This window comes from Carassius carassius, chromosome 17 (genome assembly GCF_963082965.1).
Source record: "Carassius carassius chromosome 17, fCarCar2.1, whole genome shotgun sequence".
NCBI lineage: Eukaryota > Metazoa > Chordata > Actinopteri > Cypriniformes > Cyprinidae > Carassius > Carassius carassius.
This window is the reverse complement of record NC_081771.1, coordinates 15,115,847-15,141,715: the sequence shown is the minus strand read 5'-3', so window position 1 is coordinate 15,141,715 and position 25,869 is coordinate 15,115,847. Positions and strand designations below refer to the sequence as shown.

At 38.4% G+C, this 25,869-nt stretch overlaps 1 protein-coding gene across 3 annotated transcripts in view; it reads left to right on the top strand.

The window, feature by feature from the left end:
* Positions 1 to 2,703: 2,703 nt before the first annotated feature.
* Positions 2,704 to 25,869, top strand: part of wwc3 (WWC family member 3) — a 67,781-nt gene continuing 44,615 nt past the window's right edge. For all 3 annotated transcript variants that reach the window (XM_059571089.1, XM_059571090.1, XM_059571088.1), the window contains exon 1: positions 2,704 to 3,086. In XM_059571089.1, the coding sequence (XP_059427072.1) occupies positions 2,941 to 3,086 (146 nt within the window). In that variant the 5' untranslated portion in view covers positions 2,704 to 2,940. The remainder of the gene's footprint in view (positions 3,087 to 25,869) is intronic.

Genomic DNA, 25,869 nt, shown 5'->3' with positions numbered 1-25,869 from the left:
TTCTTTTTCTCTCTTTCTGATATTTTATAGATTGTTCCAGAATATGTTTTTATTTTTGATGACATTTAAATTAGCCTGACTAAATGAAGCATACACAGGCAAGTGCATCAGTTTGTAATTTTATAATGTCTTCACAGAGTAGCTTGATGTGTTTTAATAGTGTGATAAGAAATGGAAACGGAGGGGAGGAGTATAGGAAAACAAAAGTTGATTTACTTTATCCTACAGGAAATACTGAGATAAGGAGTGGGCAAGGCGTTTCTAATAAATACAGAAGTTTGATCTATGGTATCAGTAGCCTATGATTAAGGTTAGATCATTGAAAAGATACAACGTGGGGAATGCAATAATTTATTTAATTATTTATATAGAAAAAAGTAAAGGTTTTACAGTGTGTATAACTAAGATAAGCCAGTACAATATGTCAGTGAATGAATAGGCTTAAAAATACAGGTTAAATTAAGTAATTGTAAAATGTCCCAGATTATGGCTAATTTATAACTGTAGTCCCAGTCAGGGCAGGTTAATGTAAAAAAAAAAAAAAGGTCAATCAATCAGTCCATCCATCCATAAATGCATTTTAACACTAAATATTTTCACAATATTGATCTGACAACAAATTGATTTGACAACTTTAAAGAAGTAGAGAGAGAGCGTTCACATGACAAGCAAACACCAAAAAACTAAACACGTTTATATTTTATCATACCACTGATGTACCAGTCTGAAAACAATAGCCCCTTGCTTTCGTGAATATACATGATCTATATGTGGCTCTAACGTCTGTCGTCATGAAGTCCTTTGAAAAACTGGTTCTGGCTTATCTGAAGGACATCACTGGACCCTTACTGGACCCCCTGCAGTTTGCTTACCGAGGAAACAGGTCCGTGGATGATGCAATCAACATGGGATTGCACTTCATCCTGCAACATCTGGACAAAACAGGGACTTATGTGAGGATCCTGTTTGTGGACTTTAGTTCGGCTTTCAACACCATCATCCCAACAACCCTCCAGACCAAACTGACACAGCTCTCTGTTCCTAGCTCTGTCTGTCAGTGGATCACCAGCTTTCTGACAGATAGGCAACAGTTAGTGAGACTGGGGAAATTCATGTCAAACAGCTGCTCCACCAACACTGGAGCCCCTCAGGGATGTGTTCTCTCTCCTCTTCTCTTCTCCCTGTACACCAATGACTGCACATCTAAAGACCCCTCTGTCAAGCTCCTGAAGTTTGCAGACGACACTACAGTCATCGGCCTCATCCAGGATGGTGATGAGTCTGCTTACAGACAAGAGGTTGAGCAGCTGGCTGTCTGGTGCAGTCTTAACAACCTGGAGCTGAACACGCTCAAAACAGTGGAGATGATCGTGGACTTTAGGAGAAACCCCCCTGCACTCCCCCCACTCACTCATTCACTCAGTCATTCAGATTCCTGGGAACCACCATCTCTCAGGACCTGAAGAGGGACATTCATATTGACTCCATTGTGAAAAAGGCCCAGCAGAGGTTGTACTTCCTTCGCCAGCTGAGGAAGTTTAACCTGCTGCCACAGGAGCTGCTGAGACAGTTCTACTCCGCCGTCATTGAGTCTGTCCTGTGCACTTCAATAACTGTCTGGTTTGGTTCAGCAACAAAATCAGACATCAGAAGACTACAGAGAACTGTTCGGACTGCTGAAAGGATTATTGGTGCTCCCCTGCCCTTCAAGAACTGTATACATCCAGAGTGAGGAAAAGGGCTTAGAAAATCACTCTGGATCCCTCACATCCAAGTTACCCCATCTTTGAACTTTTGCCATCTGGCCGGCCTCAGAGCCACAAATACCAGAACAGCAAGGCACAAGAACAGTTTCTTCCCCCAGGCAATCTACCTCATGAACAGTTAAATGCTCCCCACTTATGCTTAAGCAAAAAATATGCAATATCCATATATTTATTTGTTACCCCTCCATCCTAGTACATCCCTGCATCTTACTCAATCATATGCCATTATCATTTATAGCACAATTGTTTATACACTTATTTTTTTGTCTGTGTGTTGTTGTCTCTGTGTACTGGAAGCTTATGTAACTATAACAAATTCCTTGTATGCGCAAGCATACTTGGCAATAAAGCTCTTTCTGATTCTGATTTCTGATTCTGATAACGGTTGCTTCATGTAGGGGAAAAATGGGAGTTGCTGTCTCTAGATGGCGCTCTTTTACTAAAAATGCAAACTACTTCAAGTAAGAAGAGTTTGAGGTTCTGTGATAAGGTAAAAACGGTATTTTCACATTCCTGAAATATATTAAGACAGAGATTGCAATCGTTTGCCCCAAAAGGAAATATATAAATTAGGAGTAGGCTACTTTTTTCAAACGTTTTTTCTCTTAGTATGCCCTTATCCTTAAACGAGACCAGAGCTCTAACAAAATGTAAACAAATTTTAAATATAGCCTTTCTATTGTTAAATCCTCCAATTTAGTTAAAATGGATTCATGAGCCCAATGAGATAAACGTTGCTTTGATGAATTCTATTTATTAATAATTCTTAAAATGTACATATGAGTATAAAATAAACTATGTCCACTTCCATCAACAACAATCCCAAAATCATACGAGCGCAACTATTGGCTTACTTTCATATACGTAAGCATTTGGGGCGGTGTTTATGCAAATACGCCTTTCCGAATATGGACAGTGTGGAATGAAAGATGGTAGATAGAGTCAAACATGGAGGACCGACGCACAGAGTTATGAGAGCGCCGCGAAACTTTGGGAAAAGGTGGATGCAGGGCTGCCTGTGTCGATTTCACCCACGTTCGTTTCTTCGTCGTGAAGTTTTCTGTTTCCGAGAGTCGATGGGAGTTAAACATTTGTAATGCAGTAGAAAATTGCGATATATTTGTTGTTTGAGCAAAGGCAGGGGGTCAGACCCCCCTAGCGTCCCAGCAGCGCTATGCCGTGGGTGAACAGTTGTAAGCGGAGAGAGAGCTCGGAGCTGCCGCTGCCCCCGGGCTGGGAGGAAGCCAGGGATTATGACGGCAGAGTCTTTTATATTGACCACAACACTCGTCAAACTTCATGGATCGATCCCAGGGACAGGTAAAAGTGATCGGTAGAGGTGCTGCATGCTTTGCTGGCTGAAGTTTGATGATTGTTTGGTTGTAGAGGGCGGGGGCTCAGATTGAAGTGATGATTAAGAAACGAGGGAAGTTGTACAGTTAGGAATGGAAGTGTTTTCATTCCACAGTCCAGAGCTGACACAGTGGAACATGGCTGGTTGTTCATTCTTTCTTTCTTTCTTTGGGCTTGTCATGCCAATTTACTATCACATGAGCTGTAAATAATATGTTAGCTTGATTGCACATCAATAACTAACGTTAACGTTACTCACCTAGAAAAAAAAAACTCGCGATTTGTAAATAACGTTAACATACTTGTTTTTGATGTTGTCCCTACTTTTAATACTTGTGGATGGTATTAAACATGTCCCAGCCAGGTGTCCCCTCTCTCTCTCTCTCTCTCTCTCTCTCTCTCTCTCTATCTCTCTCTCTCTCTATCTCTCTCTCTCTCTCTCTCTCTCTCTCTCTCTCTCTCTCTCTCTCTCTATATATATATAGGTGTATCTAAATAAATTAGAATGTTGTGGACTCAAATTGTGAAAATTATGTATTAAATACATTCAGTGCACACTGACTGAAATAGTGTAAGTCTTTGGTTCTTTTAATTTTGATGATTTTGGCTCACAAACAAAAAACCACCAACTCCCCAATCTCAACAAATTAGAACACTTCATAAGACCAATAAAAAAAAAAAAAAAAAAAAAAAAAGATTTTTAGTGAATTGTTGGCCTTCTGGAAAGTATATGTTAATTTAATGAACATGTACTCAATACTTGATAGGAGCTCCTTTTGTTTTAATTACTTCCTCAATTTGGCGTGGCATGGAGGTGATCAGTTTGTAGCACTGCTTAGGTGGTATAAAAGTCCAGGTTTCTTTGACAGTTTCTTTTGACATTTTTTGGTCTCGTTTCTCATTTTCCTCTTGACAGTACTTTGCCCATAGATTCTCCATGGGGTTCAGGTCTGGTGAGTTTGCTGGCCAGTCAAGCACACCAACACCATGTTCATTTAACCAACTTTTGGTGCTTTTGGCAGTCTGGGCAGGTGCCAGATCCTGCTGGAAAATGAAATCAGCATCTTCAAAAAGCTGGTCAGCACAAGGAAGCATAAACTGCTCTAAAATTTCTTGGTAAACAGGTGCAGTGACTTTGGTTTTCAAACAACACAATGGACCAAAACCAGCAGATGACATTGCTCCTCAACTACACCCCAGTCCTCATAAAGCTGCGGTTCTCTTGGTTGGTTGTGCATAATTTTCTTCCACACTTTTTCCTTCCACTCAACTTTTCTGTTAACATGCTTGGATACAGCACTCTGTGAACAGCCAGCTTCTTTAGCAATGAATGTTTGTGGCTTACCTTCGTTGTGAAGGGTGTCAATGATTGTCTTCTGGACAACTGTCAGATCAGCAGTCTTCCCCATGATTGTGTAGCATAGTGAACCAAACTGAGAGACCATTTTGAAGGATCAGGAAGCCTTTGCAGGTTGATTGGCATGTCACCATATTCTAATTTGTTGACATAGGGTGAATTGGGGGGGTTTGTTCAATGTGAGCCAGAATCATCACGATTAAAAGAACCAAAGACTTAAACTACTTCAGTCTGTGTGCATTGAATTTATTTAATACATGGGTTTCACAATTTGAGTTGAATTACTGAAATAAATGAACTTTTCCAAGACATCCTAATTTATTGAGATGCTTCTGTATATATAATTACACTTCTCTTTGAATTAAATGTAATCTTCTCTCAGTTGTAAGAGCAAAATTATCTATATCAGTGAATGTCCTGTTAATACCATCTAGAAAGTGAGGGATAACCAATAACCATTATGACTCTATTAAGTTTTGGGAATGTAAGATATAAGATATAGACATTTAGATAGCCTATTATCATTGTTGCACAATTTAGCTACTAATGATTGTCAGTCAGTTATAAAAAATACACATTGACATTTGCCCCTGTGTCACCCACATAATTTCCATTATTAGATATGTTGTCTAAATCTTTATAGTTTGCAGCACAATATATATATATATATATATATATATATATATATATATATATATATATTAGATAAATCATAAAATGTGTGGTGGTCTCTTGGCAAAATTCAGAATTTAGAATATTAAGAGGAAATAGTATCCACCATTATTTCAGTATCCTTTAGATATCATAGAAATCCAAAGCAGATTATTAGTACTTTTTAGTAACAGTGTGTCTTTTTTTCCCATTTATTTTTTTAAAAGTGGTCGCATAAAGTAAATAGTGTTCAAATGAAAGAGAGAATTGAACTGTAGTTCCAAGAGTTCCATGTGCAAATATGTATGGAATGCTAGTTGTGCCGCTGGGAAAGCAGTGTGGATGTGCTTTGTGAGGTCTGTATTTTCACCAGCAGAGAAACTAGCCTTTCAGCCCGACTCATTTAGACACGCGTTAGCTAGAAGCCTTGGGTAAATTAAATAGAGGGGATTTGCTGCCTTTAGGGTAGCTGACATGGTTTCATCTTAATTTGTATGGTCACTTGTGTCAAAACAATGAGCAAGCAGATCACCACCTCAAAGGCCGTCATTGTATGACTCTCATTTTATGGTGTCATTGTGCTGAGAAATGATCATTTGGATTACATTTTCAACACTATTGTCTATGTATTTTTATATTAATGACAATAAATGCTTTTTTTCCAGTATTTTGAGTAAAACATAATTTTAACCTCTAAATGAGTGAATACTTTTTTGTTGTTGTCGTTTAAGAGATAGTCCAGCCACAAATAAAAATTGCGTCATCATTTACTCACCTTCAAGTTTCTTTTGTATAATACGAATATTTTTCTTTTGAAAATTGTGGGTAACCAAAAAGTTGGTGGTCTCCACTGACTTCCATAGTGTGGGAAAAATACCATAAATGTCAATGGGGACCAAATACTGTTTGGTTATCCACATTTTTCAAAATATCATCTTTTGTGTTCAACAGAAGAAATAAACTTATACAGGTTTGGAAAAACCTGAGGGTGAGTAAATAAAGACAGAATTTTTATTTTGGGTGAACTAACCCTTTAACATCACACTGCTGTCTTAGTCATGGACACTGCAACATACCACACAAATTGAAAGTCCTGCACTTTTGCATTATTGCTTTCGTGTTCCATTTATATTTCATTTTCCCCTTTAAAGCATCTTTCATACCCTCCTAGTCCTTACACTTTTAGTCTCCTTTTCAAGAGAAGGAATGGGGTAGCTTGAAATGGATCTAGGTAAGAAAAACCTGATCTGCTTGAAGGCTCCCCTCTACAAAGTCATGTGACATGCTTTTATAATGTGAAGCTGATTAGAGTCTGAGAAATCTTATATTTTCATGTCAGTTGAGCGGTACGGAGTGAGGACAACACGTTGAACTGGGGCGCTCATGTGGGCGACATGAGTTAAAGTTGGTCTCATGACATTCTCTCGCTTTTGCTCTCTCTCTTTCCCTTCTCGTTTTCGGTCGCCAAGTCGAAATAGTTGAAAATAATACAGGATGTGTATCCACAGTGGAACTTGTGGATCAAGCATCAGAGTTATTAATGCATCTTATCATTTTATTAATGCTTCTGATCGTGCCCTGATTCTGCTTTTATGTGGCCTGTCTGTACCTAAACTAAATTTGTAGTTTTACAATGGTTTTTAATTTAAGTATACATTACAAACCAATTTATTATTGAATGTATCTCTCACAACTTTGACAGGTAAGTTTAGTCTAGGGGTCACTTTTAAACAAACTTTATACACATTTTGTTCTTTGTAACCATCTTTGTTAATTAAAATAATTATTTACATTTTTATTTATTAAGTTTTTTAAACTAAAAATAGCAAATGATGATCTTATTTAGTACTGTCTCATCAAAATTTGACCATTTAAAAACTTATTTCAAGTTGAGATGGAGATGCAAATTTCACTATTGAAAAAATTTACATCTGTGGAAAATTTATTAACACCTAGGTTATTATTATATTATATTGGGCTAATTACTATATAAATAAAAAAATATTCTAACAGAGAAACTGAGTTGGTTAGATCTCAATTTCTATTCATCTTATTAAAGTACAGTCATTTCTTAAGGGCAGACAAGGCCAAAGAGCATTAGAGCTGAATAGAATTCACAATCAAAGCTGAAAGTCTAATCAGTAATTCTTGAAGTTTCAGCTTTGGTTCAACTTCCATTTATGGAAATGTAATTATTTACCATGTTTTTCATTGTTTGTCTGAGGTAATGCATCAGGGGGTTATTTTACCTCAAAAATAAAATTATAATTAATATAATAATTAATGCTAAATAATTGTTCATTGACTATGTTCAAAAATATCAAATATTCAGAGGAAATAAAGCTGATCATGGGCATGATTTTTTACACCACTGCCTTGTTTGAGCATCAACTGTGCACCAATGAACATGAGTTTGAGGTTTTCAGGCACGGTGACTGCTTGTAGGGAAAATTGGGATCAGTGTGTGAATTCACTGCTCAGTCACCTGGGAAACCACTGGAGCTCCTCTGTGAAACAGGGCCATCTTCCAGCACCTGCCCCACTCTCCTTAACTGCAGGTTACCATTTAGTTCTTTTTTTGATATATAGATGTATTGAAATCCTTCATTAAAATCCAAAACGCACAACAGAATGCAGAAGCTTTAAACTCTCTTCGTACCTGTTTGTTTTGTGATGTTTTTCTGGTAAGCCGTAATTTAGAATGTGTCAGTAAAGTTTTTATCACTCTTTATCATTTATCATTCTTAGTTCCATCGAAAAAGAGTGAAAAATGTATTCTGTGGTATTGCTTTTCTGTCATGGCTTGAAAATGTCACATGACTGCAATTCGAGCGGCAAACCTCAGTGCTGGATGTGCAAAAAAGAAGTCTACATTGTAAAATTCATCCCTGACGTTCTTTTGAGAACATTATCTTTAAATGCTGTTTTATTAACAAGGTTCGTGAGGAGCACGTCAGATACTTAGCCTAATTATCACAGGTGGAGTACACTTATGATAATCAACACTAGGGTATAAATACAGCTGACTTACCAATATCCATTGACGGTTTATCAGCATCCCCCCTCCACCCCATCTCCTCCACTTAGAGTTCATTTTACACTTTTATATTCTGGGGGGGTACTCTAGGTTTGGGCCATTCCCGAGCTCGGAGCCCTTCCCCGGACAGCACTCCAAATATGCATTATAATACTTCAGCTAATTATATGTAAGTGTGAACTCTTGAATCTCAATAATATAAAAGAGATATTTTTACATAATATTTTTGGTATTGTCTGTAGTGTTGTAGTTTACAAGAGGGTCTTTGTGGCAGGATGGGTGCTTCACCTCAGAAAAACAGTAGTTGGGTAAATGGCGAATATCGCCTGCATCCGTTTGGACTGTCCGCTGTGTGGTTTCCTAAGGTGACTCCCTAAGAGTCGGATCTCCTTTGTCCACTTGCTCCAGCGGAGTTTCTGTGGGGAGGCTTTTGTGAATGTGGAATGAGTGCAATGTCAAGCATGCTTACACTAATGCTTGAGGGACTCTGTCTGTGATCAGCCCCAGACAAAGCTGCCCAATGGAGGCAGGAGTTCCCACGTGTCTTCCTTCCCTCCATCCCCAGGCCCTAGTGGCTCTCCTTTTATTCTTTACAGGCTCTGTTATGCAATGGCCGAAGCCAGGTCTGCCGCTTGGCAAGGGGAAGCCTTTATACGTGGTCACAAAGCACACCAAATTCAATTATTCTGGAAAGTGGAAGCCGTGTTGCCAGCGCCAAAAGGTTATTCACATGAGCGCAAACCCCTCAGTGCTATTTTGCTTCCCTTGGTGTTTTCATTATGTCGGTTAAGGGAGGGCAAGTTTTTTGTTAAAAGTGGGTTGGTGAACATGGCTTTTGTTTCTCATGAAGTGTGTTTGTTTGGAGGTTTCTTCACTGAATTGACAGCAGTTTGTTTATATATTGTGTTTTCTCTATTTATTGTCACAGGCTCTATATTATGAAAGATTACAATCACATCATTATAAAGGAATAAGTATCAAGCATTAAGTTTTTGGTCTACACTAGCCTACAAAATAATGTTTTTAGATAGATTCAGTTTAAATCGTATAGTCCTAATGCAAACTGGTGCTCAGTCCTGCTATGCACAAATAAGTGCACACTTATTTTTATATATTTCAAAATGTAATTTATAAGTGTGGAAGCAAAGTTGAATTTTCAGTTTCCAGTATTCAGTGTCACATGATATTAGAAAATATGCAAAAAAAATATGTATGTTCTTGTTCGTGTGTATGAGAACAGGTTATAAAAATCTCCTTTATACCTATCTCCATTTTTGGTTTGGCATCACAACCCCAAGGATGACAACATCTTGTTTAGAGTAATATATAGACAATTGGATTCTTACTTTAATTTATTATTAATGGACCTTAGTAAAGGCAGACAGTCTACTTCATTTGTTGTTGATTTGTTTCCAGTAAATGGGAAAACTCCAGACATCATGTGTTGTTAAAAAGTATGTGTTCCAAGACATTGAGACAGTCCAACCCTTTGAACAGACTTTAGCTCTATCTCCTTCCAGACTTTTTTTTTATTTGCTCCAAATTAAATCTAATAATCCATTGTAATATAGATGCTATTTAGGGATGCACCCTTGTTTTATTTTAATTGCATTGACTGATTAAACTGGATAAGCTGTGAGTGAGAGTATCCTCTGATTACTGTTGTCACACTGCTCACTCATGTGTCAGCGGTTGTAGCTTTTGGTCAAGGCCACACGTCCTGTTGTTTATGCCATATTTTTAGGACAGTTTGCTCTTTTTGAAGATTGGTGAATTTGAACTAACATGAAATCAATATGATATGAGTAATATTTAAATGGATAAACGTCTTTCTGAAGGAAAGATTTTCCTATTAAAAGTTTAAAACCAAAACTATTAGACTATTACTCAGCCTCCTTCTGATTTTTAAGCATGCCAGGTGCACTTGGTCACACACAGGTTATGTCGATCATGTCTGGAATGCTAGCTTAGCAGGATGTACCAAACTCGTCAGGGCCGTTTACTGAGGAATTTTAATGCATGGTTGTCTGAAGAAATCCACTGAGTGCGAGAGAAAATTTTATTCACCCAACTCCTATCACTGACAGATATACACCCTCAAGCACCTTTTGAGAAATTATTCAACAAGCTTTATGACCCTTATTCTAATTTGGTGTATGTCATATTAAGCCAGCCAATATCAGATGTTTCTGATCAGTTTTTGCATTTATGAAAAACAAATTGTTCTCTAATCTAAAAATAATAAGATAATAAGTCTATCTAGTATAGTTGGGTAAGCCTGCTCATGAACATATCCAACAGACATAACTGTCTTTAATCTTTATGGATCCCAGCAGTATAGATATTGTTGTCATGAAGACAAGAGCCTGGCCTGTTGGCGGTCTCCCTCTATGTCACCTACAGCAGCAGCAGCGTGCCAGCGCCGCGTCAGGCACGGTTCTGGTGAAGCAGGCCTACAAGCTGGGATTGGTAATGCTGCACTGTAATCATAGTTATTTATTTATATTTTTCATTATATTTTATTATATGATATTGGTTTGAGACTGAGAGTATTTTATTTAGTGGAGAACTTTGCAGCAGTATTTTATTTCTTTTTTTTTATTTTATATATATTTTATTAAAAAGTATTTAAAAAAAAGTGTATAGTAATAAACAACCTGCAGTTTAATGTTTGCATTTCTTTCCCTTACTGTACCAAAAATGAACCGAACCGTGACTTTAAAACCGAGGTACGTACCGAATCATGATTTTTGCATACCGTTACACTCCTAATATATATATAACAAAATTAACAAAATTATTATCATTAACAAAATGTGAAGTAGGGAAAAAAGGCATTTAATTAATACATTTATTTAGTTAGTTCAGAAATATGGTCTATAAGGCATATCCATAACAGACTTTGTCAGATTCACGCTGAAATGTTTACATTTTTCCTGTATAATTATTATTGTACAGTTTTCCCTGTTTATCATTTTGTTAATGCAAAAGTGATAGCAGCAGAGAAGGCTGTATCTAAATGTGTCAGAATGGATGCTCTTCAGCAGTGCTACTTATAGTCGACCTATTTCTATAAGATGTTGTGTATAATGATAGGAGGAGACGTCTGTCCGGTGTTGTCTGATGCGCTCAGCTGCCCGGACGTAAATGGACAACATACCTGAAATTCCTTGATAGTTTTGATAGTCTTTTAAACTGAGAATGCAATTTTTAGATTGACACTTGTGGATTTTTGCGTATACATAGCACAACCGCTTATGCTGTTTATGGTATCAGGATTAGCTCAGCCATAGTTGTGTTCTTAGAATTTCTGGAGCATCTATGTTTATGAGGTTACTTTTTTATTTTATTTTATTTTATATTGTGTTGTATTTTATCTTATTACTTTTTTAGCAGACATTTCATTTATTTATTTTTTGTTTGCTTTCTTTTGTCCTGTTATGTTTTTATCTTAATAAGATGCCTTCTGCCTTGATTCTGGTGATGGAAATGATACAGTATACCTAAAGGAAACAAGTAGAATACCTGCTGAGATTGCGTAAGATTTACTTTAACCGCATCTTAGCTTTTCCATCCCTCTTAAAAATGTTTGGTTTGTAGAGTGGTGACATGTGTTTAACTGTAGAATATCTTTGCTGGTAAGCAAGCTGTTAAACAATTAAATTAAAACCGCAGAGGAGAGGCCGCGCTGTGCCATGGCGACAAGTTGTCTAAACGAAGGCTGCAAATTAATTAACCCAATAAAAGGTCCTCATAAAGTTATACAGAGCTGATCAGCCCACATGAAAGGTGACGCCTGTAACAGCAGCTTGCAAATAAAAATGCTTCTTAAAACATATGGTTGGCAAAACAAAAGTTCTGCCACTGGATTTTTGCAAAACTAAGACAGAAGCACTTGGTTCTCCAGAGGCATTAAAACTTTGCCTCCAGGCTGCTATAATTAAGTTTATTTGGGTATATTATTTTTAGAGAAACACATTCTTGACAAGGAATGCAGAGCCTGTTGTTTGGGAGCATCTTAATTTGCAGGCGGAATGCTGGTCCGGCCCTTTGTTGTCCAGAACAGCTCAAGCTGAAGAAGCGACGGGGTGGATGTCCAGACAAGGCCTGGACCTACGGCCCAGACTCCAGTTACACATGCCTTTCCCACCAGGGAAATGTGCATCGTTCCGGATGGAAATATCTACAGCGAAACATCAGGGAGATGGCTACGCAGAGAGTAGAGGATTATAGAATTAGCAAATGTCTGACACCTGTGCGTTGTGTTCTAAATAGCTTTTAATATTTCATTTTGGCCAGCACACACAGTGAAATTCTAAGACATTCCTTGTGGGGGGGATTCAGGAGTGAAACTACTCTCTGAAGAGATGATGATCCCAAAAGGTGTAACTCGCGAAGTTATTTCAGTTTGTTTTGAAAGTGTTCAGAATGAGTCTTGTTTAGTTCTAAAGCCAAATTATTTCCTCTTGTAGACTGATTTAGTAACTAGCTGGACTTTTAAAATAGGATTTTAAGTGGTTGAATTTTCATAGTACTCCAGTTTTTGCTACATAAATGGCCTTGACATCCATTCTCTGTTTGGTTAAAAAAGTTGGGACAAATTGCATTGCTCAGGGTGTATTTGAGAAATTCCCAAGTTTTAAAATAACCCATGGCCCCGTAACTCTTTTTCTTTCTGCCTATGACAGTTTTTGGGATTCAGCCCGCTAAACACTTCGAGACCTCTCCTTCTGGCAGAGCTGCTTTCCTGTCTGGAAGAAAAGGCGTGGTATGGGAAGATTAGCTCTCTCAGAGCACAGAGGGTCTCTCAGGAACCTAAACAAAACACTCGCTTGAGAAACTTGCAAGTAACTTCAGGGCTGAATTGAGACTGAGGGTAGAAGCATTATGATGAATGTTCAGTGCCAGTATATAAAACAGTAAGCATATCGTTGTTGAAGCCTGTACTTGGTGGCATGACAAAATATCTGAACTCAAAATAGGTTCATAAATTCATGACTTTAGTGATACGTTCAGGTCATTAAGTCATTCAATATGAACAATGTATGTGAAATATGCAGATTTCAGAGCTCAGCTTTTGAGATCTGGTGTTCTTTTGTTTTTTTAAAGCACTGCATAAAGAGGAAACTGACCCGAGGTTCCTGGTGAGAATGTGGGGTGGTCCTATTTCCTGTCAGAGGTCCACGTCTCACATGACCAATGTTACAGTTTGTGTGAGAATCTCTACTCCATGGGGCATGTTTTTCGTCTGTCCTTGGGAGCGTTCAATAAACCTAGCAGGACGCCTGCTGTAAAGCTGTAGTTCAGGTTTAGGAAATGGACATCATGCTTATGTATGTGTTGTTTCCTGCTGTGTTGTATTGTGGGAAATGAGTTGCCTGCAGGTGTGAGGCTACGTTCACACTGCAGGGCTTAATGCTCAATTCCGATTTTTTGAAAAAATTAGATTTTTTTGCAAGGCCGTTCACATTTCCAATTAAATGCAACCTTTGTGATCTCCTGTGTGAACGTGAAATGACCCAGAAGTGACCCGCATGCGCAGAAGAGTACTCAACGGTCAACGACGTCACTCGTTGTTTGCGGAAGTAGCTAACGTTAAACATGGATGTCAACAACAGTGTAGTCAACAGCGGAGATCTTTTTGCAATATTAAAGTTATTTTCCCAACAGAGCCAGCACAATTACAATCTTCTCGTTTTAAGAAGAAAATTAAAAAGGAGGAGAGCAAGGTTTTTGGCCATGGCGTTTTGTGGAGCAGTGTTAGCAACGTCGGTACAGAGAAACGTGTGGGTGCGGAGTCACAGCCAGGAGTGGTGGGATACTGATGTGAGTGGCTTCACTAATACAGAATTCATCAGTTTATCTTCTTGTTCCCGCCTACTTCAACGCAGAATTATGACGTTTGTAGCGTATCAATGACGTACGGGCCAGATACATGTGGCCTGGCCGTTCAGACGGAGGTCGCATTTCATAAGATCGGATACGTATCAGATTCAGGACCATATACCCAAGTGGCCTGGGTCACATTTGAAAAGATCGGATCTGTGTCGTTCAGACTGTCATGAAAAGATCAGATACAGGTCGCATAGGGGCAAAAAAATCGGAATTGGGTTGTTTCAACCTGCAGTGTGAACGTAGCCTGAGTTGTAGGGTGTTTTCACACCTAGTTCTTTGAGCCCTGAAAAAGCTCTCGGAGCAGTTCAGCTCCGAGCGGCAACTTCCCAATCTCTCTCGTGTAATTCATCGACTGGCCGCTTGAGGCTGGCTGCAAAAGGGAGTAAATCCCATAGACTCCCCATGTTAAAATGCACAATTTTCCAGCAGGAAAAAACATGTTTACAGCCTGGTGCAAAAAATTATTTTGGTCTATATAGCTAATTTTGCTCTTCATGACAACTGTGAGGGGGTGAATTTTTTTTTTATAACTCATCCGTTTAAATTTCATTAAGACTTAAAGTTCTGCATAATTCTGCCACTTGAGTGACAGGTGGTTTGCCGCTGCTGACAAGTGCTGTCGCTCTAGGTGGGCGTGGCTTCAGCAACTAGCTTCTGCCTTTTTGTCCCATTTTCGATTGTCCGGGAGAGTCGCGCGGTGATGCACTGCCAAGATGGCGACGGCTCGCTTTGCACACTTTAAGCTTCAAAAACACACTTCAGGAGTCTACGGGTTACGCCACAGACACTACGTCCATATTTTTGTACAGTCTATGTTCAGTTCGTATACAAGTGAACAAACAAGTGATCTCAGACCACCCTAAAAGGACCCAAAAGTGAACTGTACTCAGACCACCTTCGCAGGTTAGTTTGTGGATCCATTTGTGGTTTGATTTCATCGTGATTTGTGAAAGCAATGAGGTCCCGGTACGCTTTGCATGGACCAACATAACAGTCATGCTTGAGGTTGAACAAAGCAATTTAGTACTTGTTTATTTCTTATATAGGCTATATTTATTATTATTATTATTATTGATGTCATTTCAGATGTACAATCTCTTGTTATATTTTTCAAAAATAAATAAGTAAATAAATCAACTGTTATCTAAAACAATACAAAATAATTCTGTTGTCATTTAGGGCTGTGCAAAAAATTGAATGCGATTTTCATGCGCATCTCATCAGTAAAGACGCTCCTGTAATTAGAAGTATATCTCAAGCACGTGTGTTCAGATCAGGGTTGCCAGGTTTTCACAACAAATCCTGCCCAGTTGCTTCTCAAAACTAGTCCAAGCGCGTTTCCAGGAGGTTCCCTGATAAAAATGGCTTCCCGGGGTTAAAATATACGTTTTTTTGGCAGGGTTGCCTTGGTAAAATTTGCATTTTAGGGGCTAAATATTAGGGATGCACCGGTTGACCGGCAATTTTTGGTCTGTTTTTGGTCTTTTTCCGGACAATTTTTCCGGCAGTGTGCCCGCGTGCACAGACTACATTGCAATCATTCGCTATGTCATTTGTGTGGAAGTATTTCGAAATCTGTGCGCAGGACACCGGCAGCCGTTCAGCACTGGAAGTGCAGAGCTACATGTCTGAGGCACAGATAGCAGGAAGCGAACAGCCGTTGATGTACTGACGCAAAAATAAGAGTCCCTCATTGAAGTAGCGCGAGCTACGTACCTGTTCGTGCCCTCCACAAGCGGAGACCGTGAAGGGATGTTCAGCTCAACTTTTCGTGTGTTGGATGAGAAATGAAACGGACTAAACAGTGACAAAACTGAAATGTTTTTTTTTTTTTTTTGTAAAGTAAAACTTGCATACATGTTTGAAAAGACAAAAGTAAATGTCAGTTCTGTATAGGATGATTATTTTTATTTTACCTTAAAATTACATAGACTTGTAGCACACTGAAAAAAAGTGTTTCATTCATCCAAATAAAAAAATTTAGTTAATGATTCACATCTATATATATTTTTTTAAACTTGAGACAATAGTTATTTATTTTTCTTTGGCTCAAGTAAAAAAACATAGATGTGACTCATCACCCTGATTATTTTTTTTAAAATTGGATGAATAAAACACTTTGCATCTTCGTTTTATTCGTATCAACATTATTTGATTTTAACATTTTGGAATAATGTATTTATATAGCATACTTTTATTTAGTCTTACCTTTTTTAAATTTAAAACCAAATGTAAAAACTAAAATTATGAATGCTGATTAAGAAACATCTTATTGAATGTGTGTTGTTTGGACTGTAGAACTATGCAGTTATTGCCTTTAATTTCACATGGTTAAAGTTAATGTTTTAATTTAAGGCCAGTTCTATGTAGTTTCAACCCAATTCAAAAACAAAAGCTAAATGCTGATGTCTATCATCTACAGTCGTGGCCAAAAGTTTTGAGAATTACATAAATATTAGTTTTCAAAAAGTTTGCTGCTAAACTGCTTTTAGATCTTTGTTTCAGTTGTTTCTGTGATGTACTGAAATATAATTACAAGCACTTCATACGTTTCAAAGGCTTTTATCGACAATAACATGACATTTATGCAAAGAGTCAGTATTTGCAGTGTTGGCCCTTCTTTTTCAGGACCTCTGCAATTCGACTGGGCATGCTCTCAATCAACTTCTGGGCCAAATCCTGACTGATAGCAACCCATTCTTTCATAATCACTTCTTGGAGTTTGTCAGAATTAGTGTGTTTTTGTTTGTCCACCCGCCTCTTGAGGATTGACCACAAGTTCTCAATGGGATTAAGATCTGGGGAGTTTCCAGGCCATGGACCTAAAATTTAAACATTCTGGTCCCCGAGCCACTTAGTTATCACTTTTGCCCTATGGCACGGTGCTCCATCGTGCTGGAAAATGCATTGTTCTTCACCAAACTGTTGTTGGATTGTTGGAAGAAGTTGCTGTTGGAGGGTGTTTTGGTAGCATTCTTTATTCATGGCTGTGTTTTTGGGCAGAATTGTGAGTGAGCCCACTCCCTTGGATGAGAAGCAACCCCACACATGAATGGTGTCAGGATGCTTTACTGTTGGCATGACACAGGACTGATGGTAGCGCTCACCTTTTCTTCTCCGGACAAGCCTTTTTCCAGATGCCCCAAACAATCGGAAAGAAGCAGCATCGGAGAATATGACTTTGCCCCAGTCCTCAGCAGTCCATTCACTATACTTTCTGCAGAAGATCAATCTGTCATTGATGTTTTTTTTGGAGAGAAGTGGCTTCTTTGCTGCCCTTCTTGACACCAGGCAATCTTCCAAAAGTCTTCGCCTCACTGTGCGTGCAGATGTGCTCACACCTGCCTGCTGCCATTCCTGAGCAAGCTCTGCACTGGTGGCACTCCGATCCCGCAGCTGAATCCTCTTTAGGAGACGATCCTGGCGCCTGCTGGACTTTCTTGGACGCCCTGAAGCCTTCTTTACAAGAATTGAACCCCTTTCCTTGAAGTTCTTGATGATCCTATAAATTGTTGATTTAGGTGCAATCTTAGTAGCCACAATATCCTTGCCTGTGAAGCCATTTTTATGCAACGCAATGATGGCTGCACGCGTTTCTTTGCAGGTCACCATGGTTGACAATGGAAGAACAATGATTTCAAACATCAGCCTCGTCAACATTCTCACCCGAGTTAACAAGACGATTACTGAAATGATCTCAGCAGGTTCTTTAATGACAGCAATGAAATGCAGTGGAAAGGTTTTTTTGGGATTAAGTTAATTTTCATGGCAAAGAAGGACTATGCAATTCATCTGATCACTCTTCATAACATTCTGGAGTATATGCAAATTACTATTATAAAAACTTAAGCAGCAACTTTTCCAATTTCCAATATTTATGTAATTCTCAAAACTTTTGGCCACGACTGTATGTTTGTATTGAATGTAGGCTACTTACTGCAGTTACCGCTGTTAATTTCAGATGGTTACGGTTATTGTTTGCAATAGCCAAAAGCCAGTTTGGCCAATTAAATGCGAAATAAACATCTTGTTTATGCACACTTTCCTTCTTTCTTGCTTGTTGCTTAAAGATAAAAAAAAATCGGAAATCGGTATTGGCCAGTTTGCTTGTAAAAAATCGGTATCAGAATCGGCCAAGAAAAATCATGATCGTGCATCCCTACTAAATATCACGTTATTGGTATTGTCGCTTTGACCCGCGGACATGAAAAACAACCACAGACTTGGCAACACTGGTTGGCATTTACTACACAGAGCCGTAATTCACTGACAATCTACACAAAATCGATTTTAAAATCGCAGGCGATTCTTTGTTGATTTTGAAAGCAATTTTGTGTTAGTTGTCGGTAGACGACAGCTCTGTGTAGTAACTGCCGCTCCACCTGAACCAGTGTTGCCAAGTCTGCGGTTGTTTTTCATGTCCGCGGTTTGAAGCAACCCCAATACCAATAACATGATATTTAGCGCCTATAATGCAAATTTTACCAAGGCAACCCTTCCAAAAAACATATTTTAACCCTGGGAAGCCATTTTTATTGGGGAACCTCCTGGAAAAGCACTTGGGCTAGTTTTGGACTAGTTTTGAGAAGCAACTCAGCAGGATTTGTTGTGAAAATCTGGCAACCCTGACTGCTGTCAACGTGCTGGAGATATACTTCTAATTACAGGAGCGTCTTTACTGATGAGATGCGCGTGAAAATCGCATTTGATTTTTTGCACAGCCCTATTGTCATTGATGTAATCTATGGCTAACTGTGCACACATCACTAAGTATTCTTGTCATGACAACCACCCGACACGTCATGGATATCTAGAATTTTGCCCACTTTAAATTAGGAATGCACCAAAATTAAAATTCTTGTCCGAAGCCGAAACCGAGCAAATTGAAAGAAAAAATCTATTACAAAACAATAATTAAAAAATATATAATATAATATAATAACACTAAGCATTTTTTTACATTCTAGCAGACATTATACCAACAAAGGACAATTTAACTTAAAATTAATAATATTTTTTGGCCATCATACCCCCTTCTTGAATAAGGCATCTATATTTTTGAAAGCAGCCTTGCTGAGCAGAAGAAACTTATTTTAAAACATTAGAAAATATTACAGATCCCAATTTGAACACTATGTGAATGTTATAATGTGTATTAAAGGGTCATATGATGCTTTATTAAAGCCCAAAAGGGGAACAGATTGGCGCGACAATAAAGACAACTGACTCTACTGTGTGACCCTCTCTCTCTCGCTCGCTCACACACACACGACAACACACACACAGGTGCAAACTCCGCATTTGAGCATTAAATAGAAAATACTTAAACTAATAACAAAACATACATACAGTAGCTGATTCAAAAGCGCCAGATTGTCGTAGGAAAGTCAGAATTACCTCCTCTCCTAGGTTCATGAAATGGTCGTCTATAAAATGCGTTGCTGTTCTTTTGCAAGTATTCTTAAAGATTCCTAAATGCTTTATTTGGCCTACTTTCAGAAGGCCAAATAAAGTGCTTTTGCTTTCGATTAGATACCTGACATGGCTGTTTCAACACTTACTGCGATTACCGAAACCACACCTTCTTTCTTTGCGTGAACATTTGGATGGCATTATGCAAATATTTCCACATAAGGCCATTACCCTAAGGACATTTCACGATTTTATCGGACAGTAACCAACAACAACAGGGAATCTGGTGTCCTGTCATGCTGCAGGATTTGTGTGGGTCGGGCAGTGTTCATGGAGGAAGGGTCCAGGTAAGGAGTCCGGCGGCCGCATGCGCTCACCTCTTCGGTCCGGGGCGCGAGGGGTAGCGGCTTCCTCTAGTGGCCACATCACTCTCGTTGGCCGCGGCGCTGGCAGGGGATGGACGGCCTGGCATCCTGGCCCGTCGGCCGTGCAAACGGGTGCGGTTTCCATCCGGATCGCGGGTCCGGCAGCTCACGTCTTTAGTGACGCGGGATTCCCTCAACGCACCCTTCCTGGACCCACGAGGACACCAGTGTGCATGCACGGGGAAGAGACTGGTCTCCCGAGGAGAGGCGCGTTGGGCTTTTAAACAGCGGCGGTGATGAGGGTCCATTTCCTTCAGGTGTGCCCCATCACACGCCGCCAGCCCTGACTCGTCCAGCACCCCTCCTCTCACACACCCACTCCAGTCGGGAGCCTGGTGAAGGGCGGCGATTTAGGACGGGGTGCCGATGACAATCGGAGGAGGCAGCTGACTCATCACAATAATAAATGTTGAAATTACCACACTCTAATAGGGCCCTATGAAATCAGTTTTTTCCTAAATTCCATTTAATTTTTTTCCAAATTCTGTTTTTCCATGAAAGTTTTTCTGGATTCAGTTTTTTCCATTTACATTTTTCTCCACTCATTTTTAATAGTTAAATTAATAATTAATTAAAATCATGAAACTTATACATTTTCACATCAATTTAATAAAAGTTTAACAAAAATTACATGTTTAGGTTCCTATGAAATGTTTTATTTTTTATCACCATATTTTTTTTATTGTTAACAAATTCTGTTTTAGCATGTATAATTATTTGAATGGATAAAACATAGGGCTGTGAATCTTTGGCAAGGCAGCGATTCGATTACGATTCATAGGTTTTCGATTCGATTCAAGAATGATTTTTGCAAATTTAGAACGATTCAATTCGATTAGATTCACAATTAAATTCGATTCAATTCGATTATAACAATTCGATTCTGCATTCTTTAAGTGCATTCATGGGATTATTTAAACGCTTCTACTAAATTCTTTAAATGCTTAGTCAGGGGGCAAATTACAGTAGCATTTACGGTTAGAGAACCATAGGTTAAAAAAAAAAACTTTTGTCCATTGTTAAATGATAGTTTAATGATGCGACATGGCATACGTAAAAATGTATGTAAGCCAAGTTTTTAAAAAAGAGCTTAAATAGTATTATGTATAAGCTAACATTTTGTCACACCAGGGGCGTAGCCATAATTTCAGAAGTGACAGAAATGTCAAATACAATCATTTTATGTATGTAGCCTATATAATAATAATAATAATATATTTTTTTTACAAGGAATTATCTTCTTTTTTAATTACTTTTAATTAGCTGTAATAAATCAAATACACTGCTGGACAATAATCAATGATTTGTAATCGATATTTTTTTCCTTATGGCAATTTTATGATTGTTATTATTATATACTAGGCTACATTTAAATAGCAATTATTTAAATTTTCTGCACAGAATAAGGTAGAAAATATACTTCATAGATTCTGTACTGTAATAAATGTCAATTAGCACTGCATCATTCATAAATTGTTTGTGGGTTTCATCAGTTCATTCTGCTTTTATTCAGTTTAGCTGCAGATATAGCCTGGCACGTCTATGAGAGCGAGATCGCTTCTCTTTCAGTGTGAAAACATCTTCATCTCTATATAACTTTTCCTCTCCATTAGCGAATGATTCTGAGAGAAAACGCGCCAGATGTCTGTTTGCTAATGAAAGAAATGCTACTTTCATGCATATTATCAGATAAATCTCGCGCGCTCTTATTTCAAGGTCGTTGTTAATGCTGTGGTTAATTTTAAAAGTTTCCTTCGTATATTCGGTTCATCCGCATTGTTTAAACACATTTATTATTCAATGGAACTGTGCGTATGATTTAGACACTTACATTTCTGCTCCGTCCATGCAATAAATACAGCTGTCGACGGCTCCGGTAACTCCGTCGGTAAGATGCAGAGAGTCATTGACAAACTACAGAAAAGTAAAACTACTTCACATTAGCATTACTGGCCACGAGTCCTATAGATCACACGTCAGCTGCGTCAGAGACGAACGGAGCGCGAGCGCAATCCTGTGACAGTCTCAGGCGGTAAACAGTGGAGCGCGTGAAGGACAGAAAAGAGGCACGATTCACGAACACTTTTCAAGGTCTCCATTAATTCATGCGTGTATTAATTTAATGTGTATACATTTTGAAAGCATTGAATCGCTATAGAAATCGGGATTCATTCGATTCTTAGCATTTTGAATCGATTACTGTCCAAGATCGGCGATTCACGATTCAAAAATCATGTTTCAAGATCGATGCATATGAATCGACAGGGTTTGTAATCGATGCATCGAGAAAACGAGTGAATCGTTACACCCCTAATAAAACACCTTATTTTTTTTTTTTTTTTTCTTAAAGAAGCCTAATGATTTTTTCCTCTCTGAAATTCAGTTTGTATTAAAAATTTTATTGTTATCAAATCAAGGCATGAAACATTAATTTCATTTATTTTTTAATTACTGAAAATTAAGCAGACTTTTTTTGGCAAACAAAGGGGATTTACTTTTGAAATTAAAACATGGAAGAAATGTTGTGTGATTAATCCTTAAAAAATAATGTTTGTTTCATTTTAGTAGTAGTAGTAGGCTGTGTACTTTCTGCTGAACAATAGACTTCAAAACCGGACTTTTATTCTGAATTGTATACCTTTACAATTCTGTGCATGTGATATGATGCTTTTGCTCAAATCAAATGGTCAAATGCTCATGTAGTGACTCTCAGAGCAGGTATCACACACACTCCGGACGCATCTCGTTCAACTTAAGCGGTGGTCTAAAACTGTTTGTTTATTCACAAAACGGACACAAGTTTACTTCAAGAATAAACAATGAGGCATAAATAAAGTTTGAAGTTCATTGTTTCAAAAAAAAACTGAGCAAAGGAAAGAACGATCTATAGTATAGCTCTATAAATGAAGCATGCAGACTTTATGAGAGCCACAGAAAGACAAATGTTTCGATTAAAATGCTCAATATACAATTCATTATGTACATTAACAAAAATTTTGGGTGAATATAATGTAATTTAATGGAAAACTATGTGAATGGCGCTCTGAGGCGCGGTAGGATTTTCTGTCCGCTGTAATTAAATCCGGGTTTAAAGTTTCTCGCTCTGTTCAGCGTGGAGCATCACGTGTCTAAACAAACACATGCTGTCAGTGATTTCACCCACTAGAGGCAACTCTCACACTGTACAATGAAAACAGACTATTCTAAGCCACTCCAGTAAAGGACACCACCCGGAAAAAACTATCGGCATGTGATTTTTGCAGATAACTGATTGTTCCAGAAATCAACTATCGGTGCCGATTAATCAGCAAAAACGATACATCGGTCGACATTAGTAGCAATATAAAGTTAGTAGCAAAGAAACATTTTTAATAGCATCTTATGTGAGGAAACAAAAGAGGAAAAAAACAAGCTGAATGAACTTAAATATTCCCTTTTCATTTTAACTTTGACTGAAATGCATTGTTAAAGCTCTACAAAGGTCTTGACCGGTGTCTCTTCCTCACCCCTTACTTGTCTACTTCATCTTCCAAATTTTCCAGTAGGTCATACTCCAGCATTTCACTGCTGCACAGAAAGCTGGAGTCTGGGTTCTTATGAAGTTGTGATGTGAACAAGAAAGAGTCTGAGATCACTTAAGTGCTGAAGAGGACCAAGAAAAGAACTGGGTTCTCTTTTGAGTCCACTATACTGTGAACACCAAAAGGACTGGTTTGGCTGGTTCCCTTTCTGGTTCCCTTTAAGTGAACTGGGTTAGGTTCCTTTAAAATGAACTATATGTGAAAACACCCTTAGTGTATAGAGGCCTTTCAAAGGGAAAGTTCAACCTCATGTCTTTTCAAACCCTCATTCATCTTTGGAACACAAATTAAGATATTTTTGATGAAATCTGAGAGCTCTCTGACTCTCCATAGACTACCATGATCAATGCACAGAAACATAGTAAGGACATCAGTTAAAATGGTCTGTGACATCAGTGGTTCAACCTTAACTTTACGAAGCTACAGGAATACTTTTTTTTGTGCAAAGAAAACAAAAATAATAACTTAAACAATTTTCTCCTCCAAGTGATCGTCTTCCACCATTATTGAGAGTCGTGGGGTTGTGGAGCTTTAGCTATGTTTTGGGGGGCCTTAACCCTCTGAAGTTGGGAAGCTCTGGTCTAGGGTAATGCAGAGGAGAAGAGTCTGAGAGCTCTTGGATACTTACATAAATTTACATTTTTTTTTATGAGACTGCATGCAAGCTGGAATTGCAGTGCCTTGCGGAAATATATTTCCATGCATGGGTTGTGATCCAGCGCGGATTAATCTGTTTTGAGGTGAATGTGTAGCTATCAGTCACCGCACCAGTGTGGATATTCACTGTACTTAGTAATCACAGACTCTAGCCTACGTTTTTGAATATATGACCCAAATAAGAATTGTCATCTGAACAAGTAACAAGTCTGCCATGCTTTGTTCTGACCAACTGAGGAAAAAAACATTATAATAAATTGCGCTACCATTGGTGATTTAATCGAACGATAAATTAGCTCATATCACATCAAACCCTGCAAATTATTATTATTGTTATACTTTTATTCTTAAATTATTCATGTTTACAACATCATCATTGCGTGACTGAGTATAGTGTGTATTAGCATGTAGATTTAATTTTCTGTACATTCTAATCTCTAATTTTCACATGTTCTGAATTTCATATTAAGAAATTCTTTTAACCCAAAGAGTAAACTATGCTCCCATCAAATTGGTTGTCTCATTTTTATACATCTTGTGTAAACCCAGACTATCTGTAATCAGAATCACATTTAAATAATAATGCGTTTCATATATTCTTTCTTGATTACAGTCCGCAGTCAAAAATATTTCTTGACATTTAATTATTAACCCTGCCCCTTTAAGTGTCATAATGCCTGTTGTTTCACAATCAAAAGCTAAACTTACTTTTGTGTTCTGTAGAAAATGCCCTTAACTGAGAATGTTAAGCTGAGGGCATATCAATTGTTTCAACCTTCTCTTTGATGCACCCCTTGGCCACAACTAGGGATGGGTATTGTTAAGGTTTTAACGGTATTAGTACTCTTACCGATACTGCTTAACGGTCCAGTACTTTAACGGTATTCTTATCGGTACTTTGTGTTGTGTTACTTTTTGTTGTGTTAGGCAGTCGAAAACTTTGTATTTCTCTGTCTGCACATAATGCACTTTTGAAAGATGCTCTGACATATTGCTTGTGATTCTGCCCTTACATGCAAAATTTTTGTTGCACTTATGACAACGAGCGTTGTCTGCATCAACTCTAGTGAAGTTTAACCAAACTTTGGAATGTTTTGCTCTCTCCGCCATCGCCATTCTTTGTATTAAGCGGGAGTTTTCGTACTATAAGGGGCCATTCACATATCGCGTCTAAAAATGCGTGGAAAACGCTAGGGACGCCGCTTTCTAATTTTTTCCCAAATCTTTCAGGCACTTGCGCTCCTGAAGCTTCTGCCATTGCTAAGCAACCATGACCTGCTCTCTCCATGAAGACGCGGAAATTTCAGCAATGGATAAATGGATTTGCAGCACTAAAAAGTAGCTGTGCTACTAAATTAGCTGCAGTAGCTCTGCTACTAAATTAATTTAAAAATCTACATACAGCTATGATCAGCTGTTCCTTCATCTTGGCTGAGCTTTCAGCGTTGTTACGGAAAAGGTGAGGAAGCTACATGACCTGTGGTGCGCTTGCGGCATTCTGAAAAGTTGAGATGTTTTTAACTCAATGCGGTGCAGACGTGCCTGGAAAAAAACAAGTGCGTCAGGCCTGTGACACACTGGCTGCGTTGCGTGAGCGTGGGGTTTCTGCTGCGTGTCAGGGGCGTGGCAGCTGCCTCGCGTTTTCTGTGTCTTTACACACCAGAACCGTACCTGCTGCTGCTGTAGGTGACATAGAGGGAGGCCGCCGACAGACCAGGATCTTGTCCAATATCTA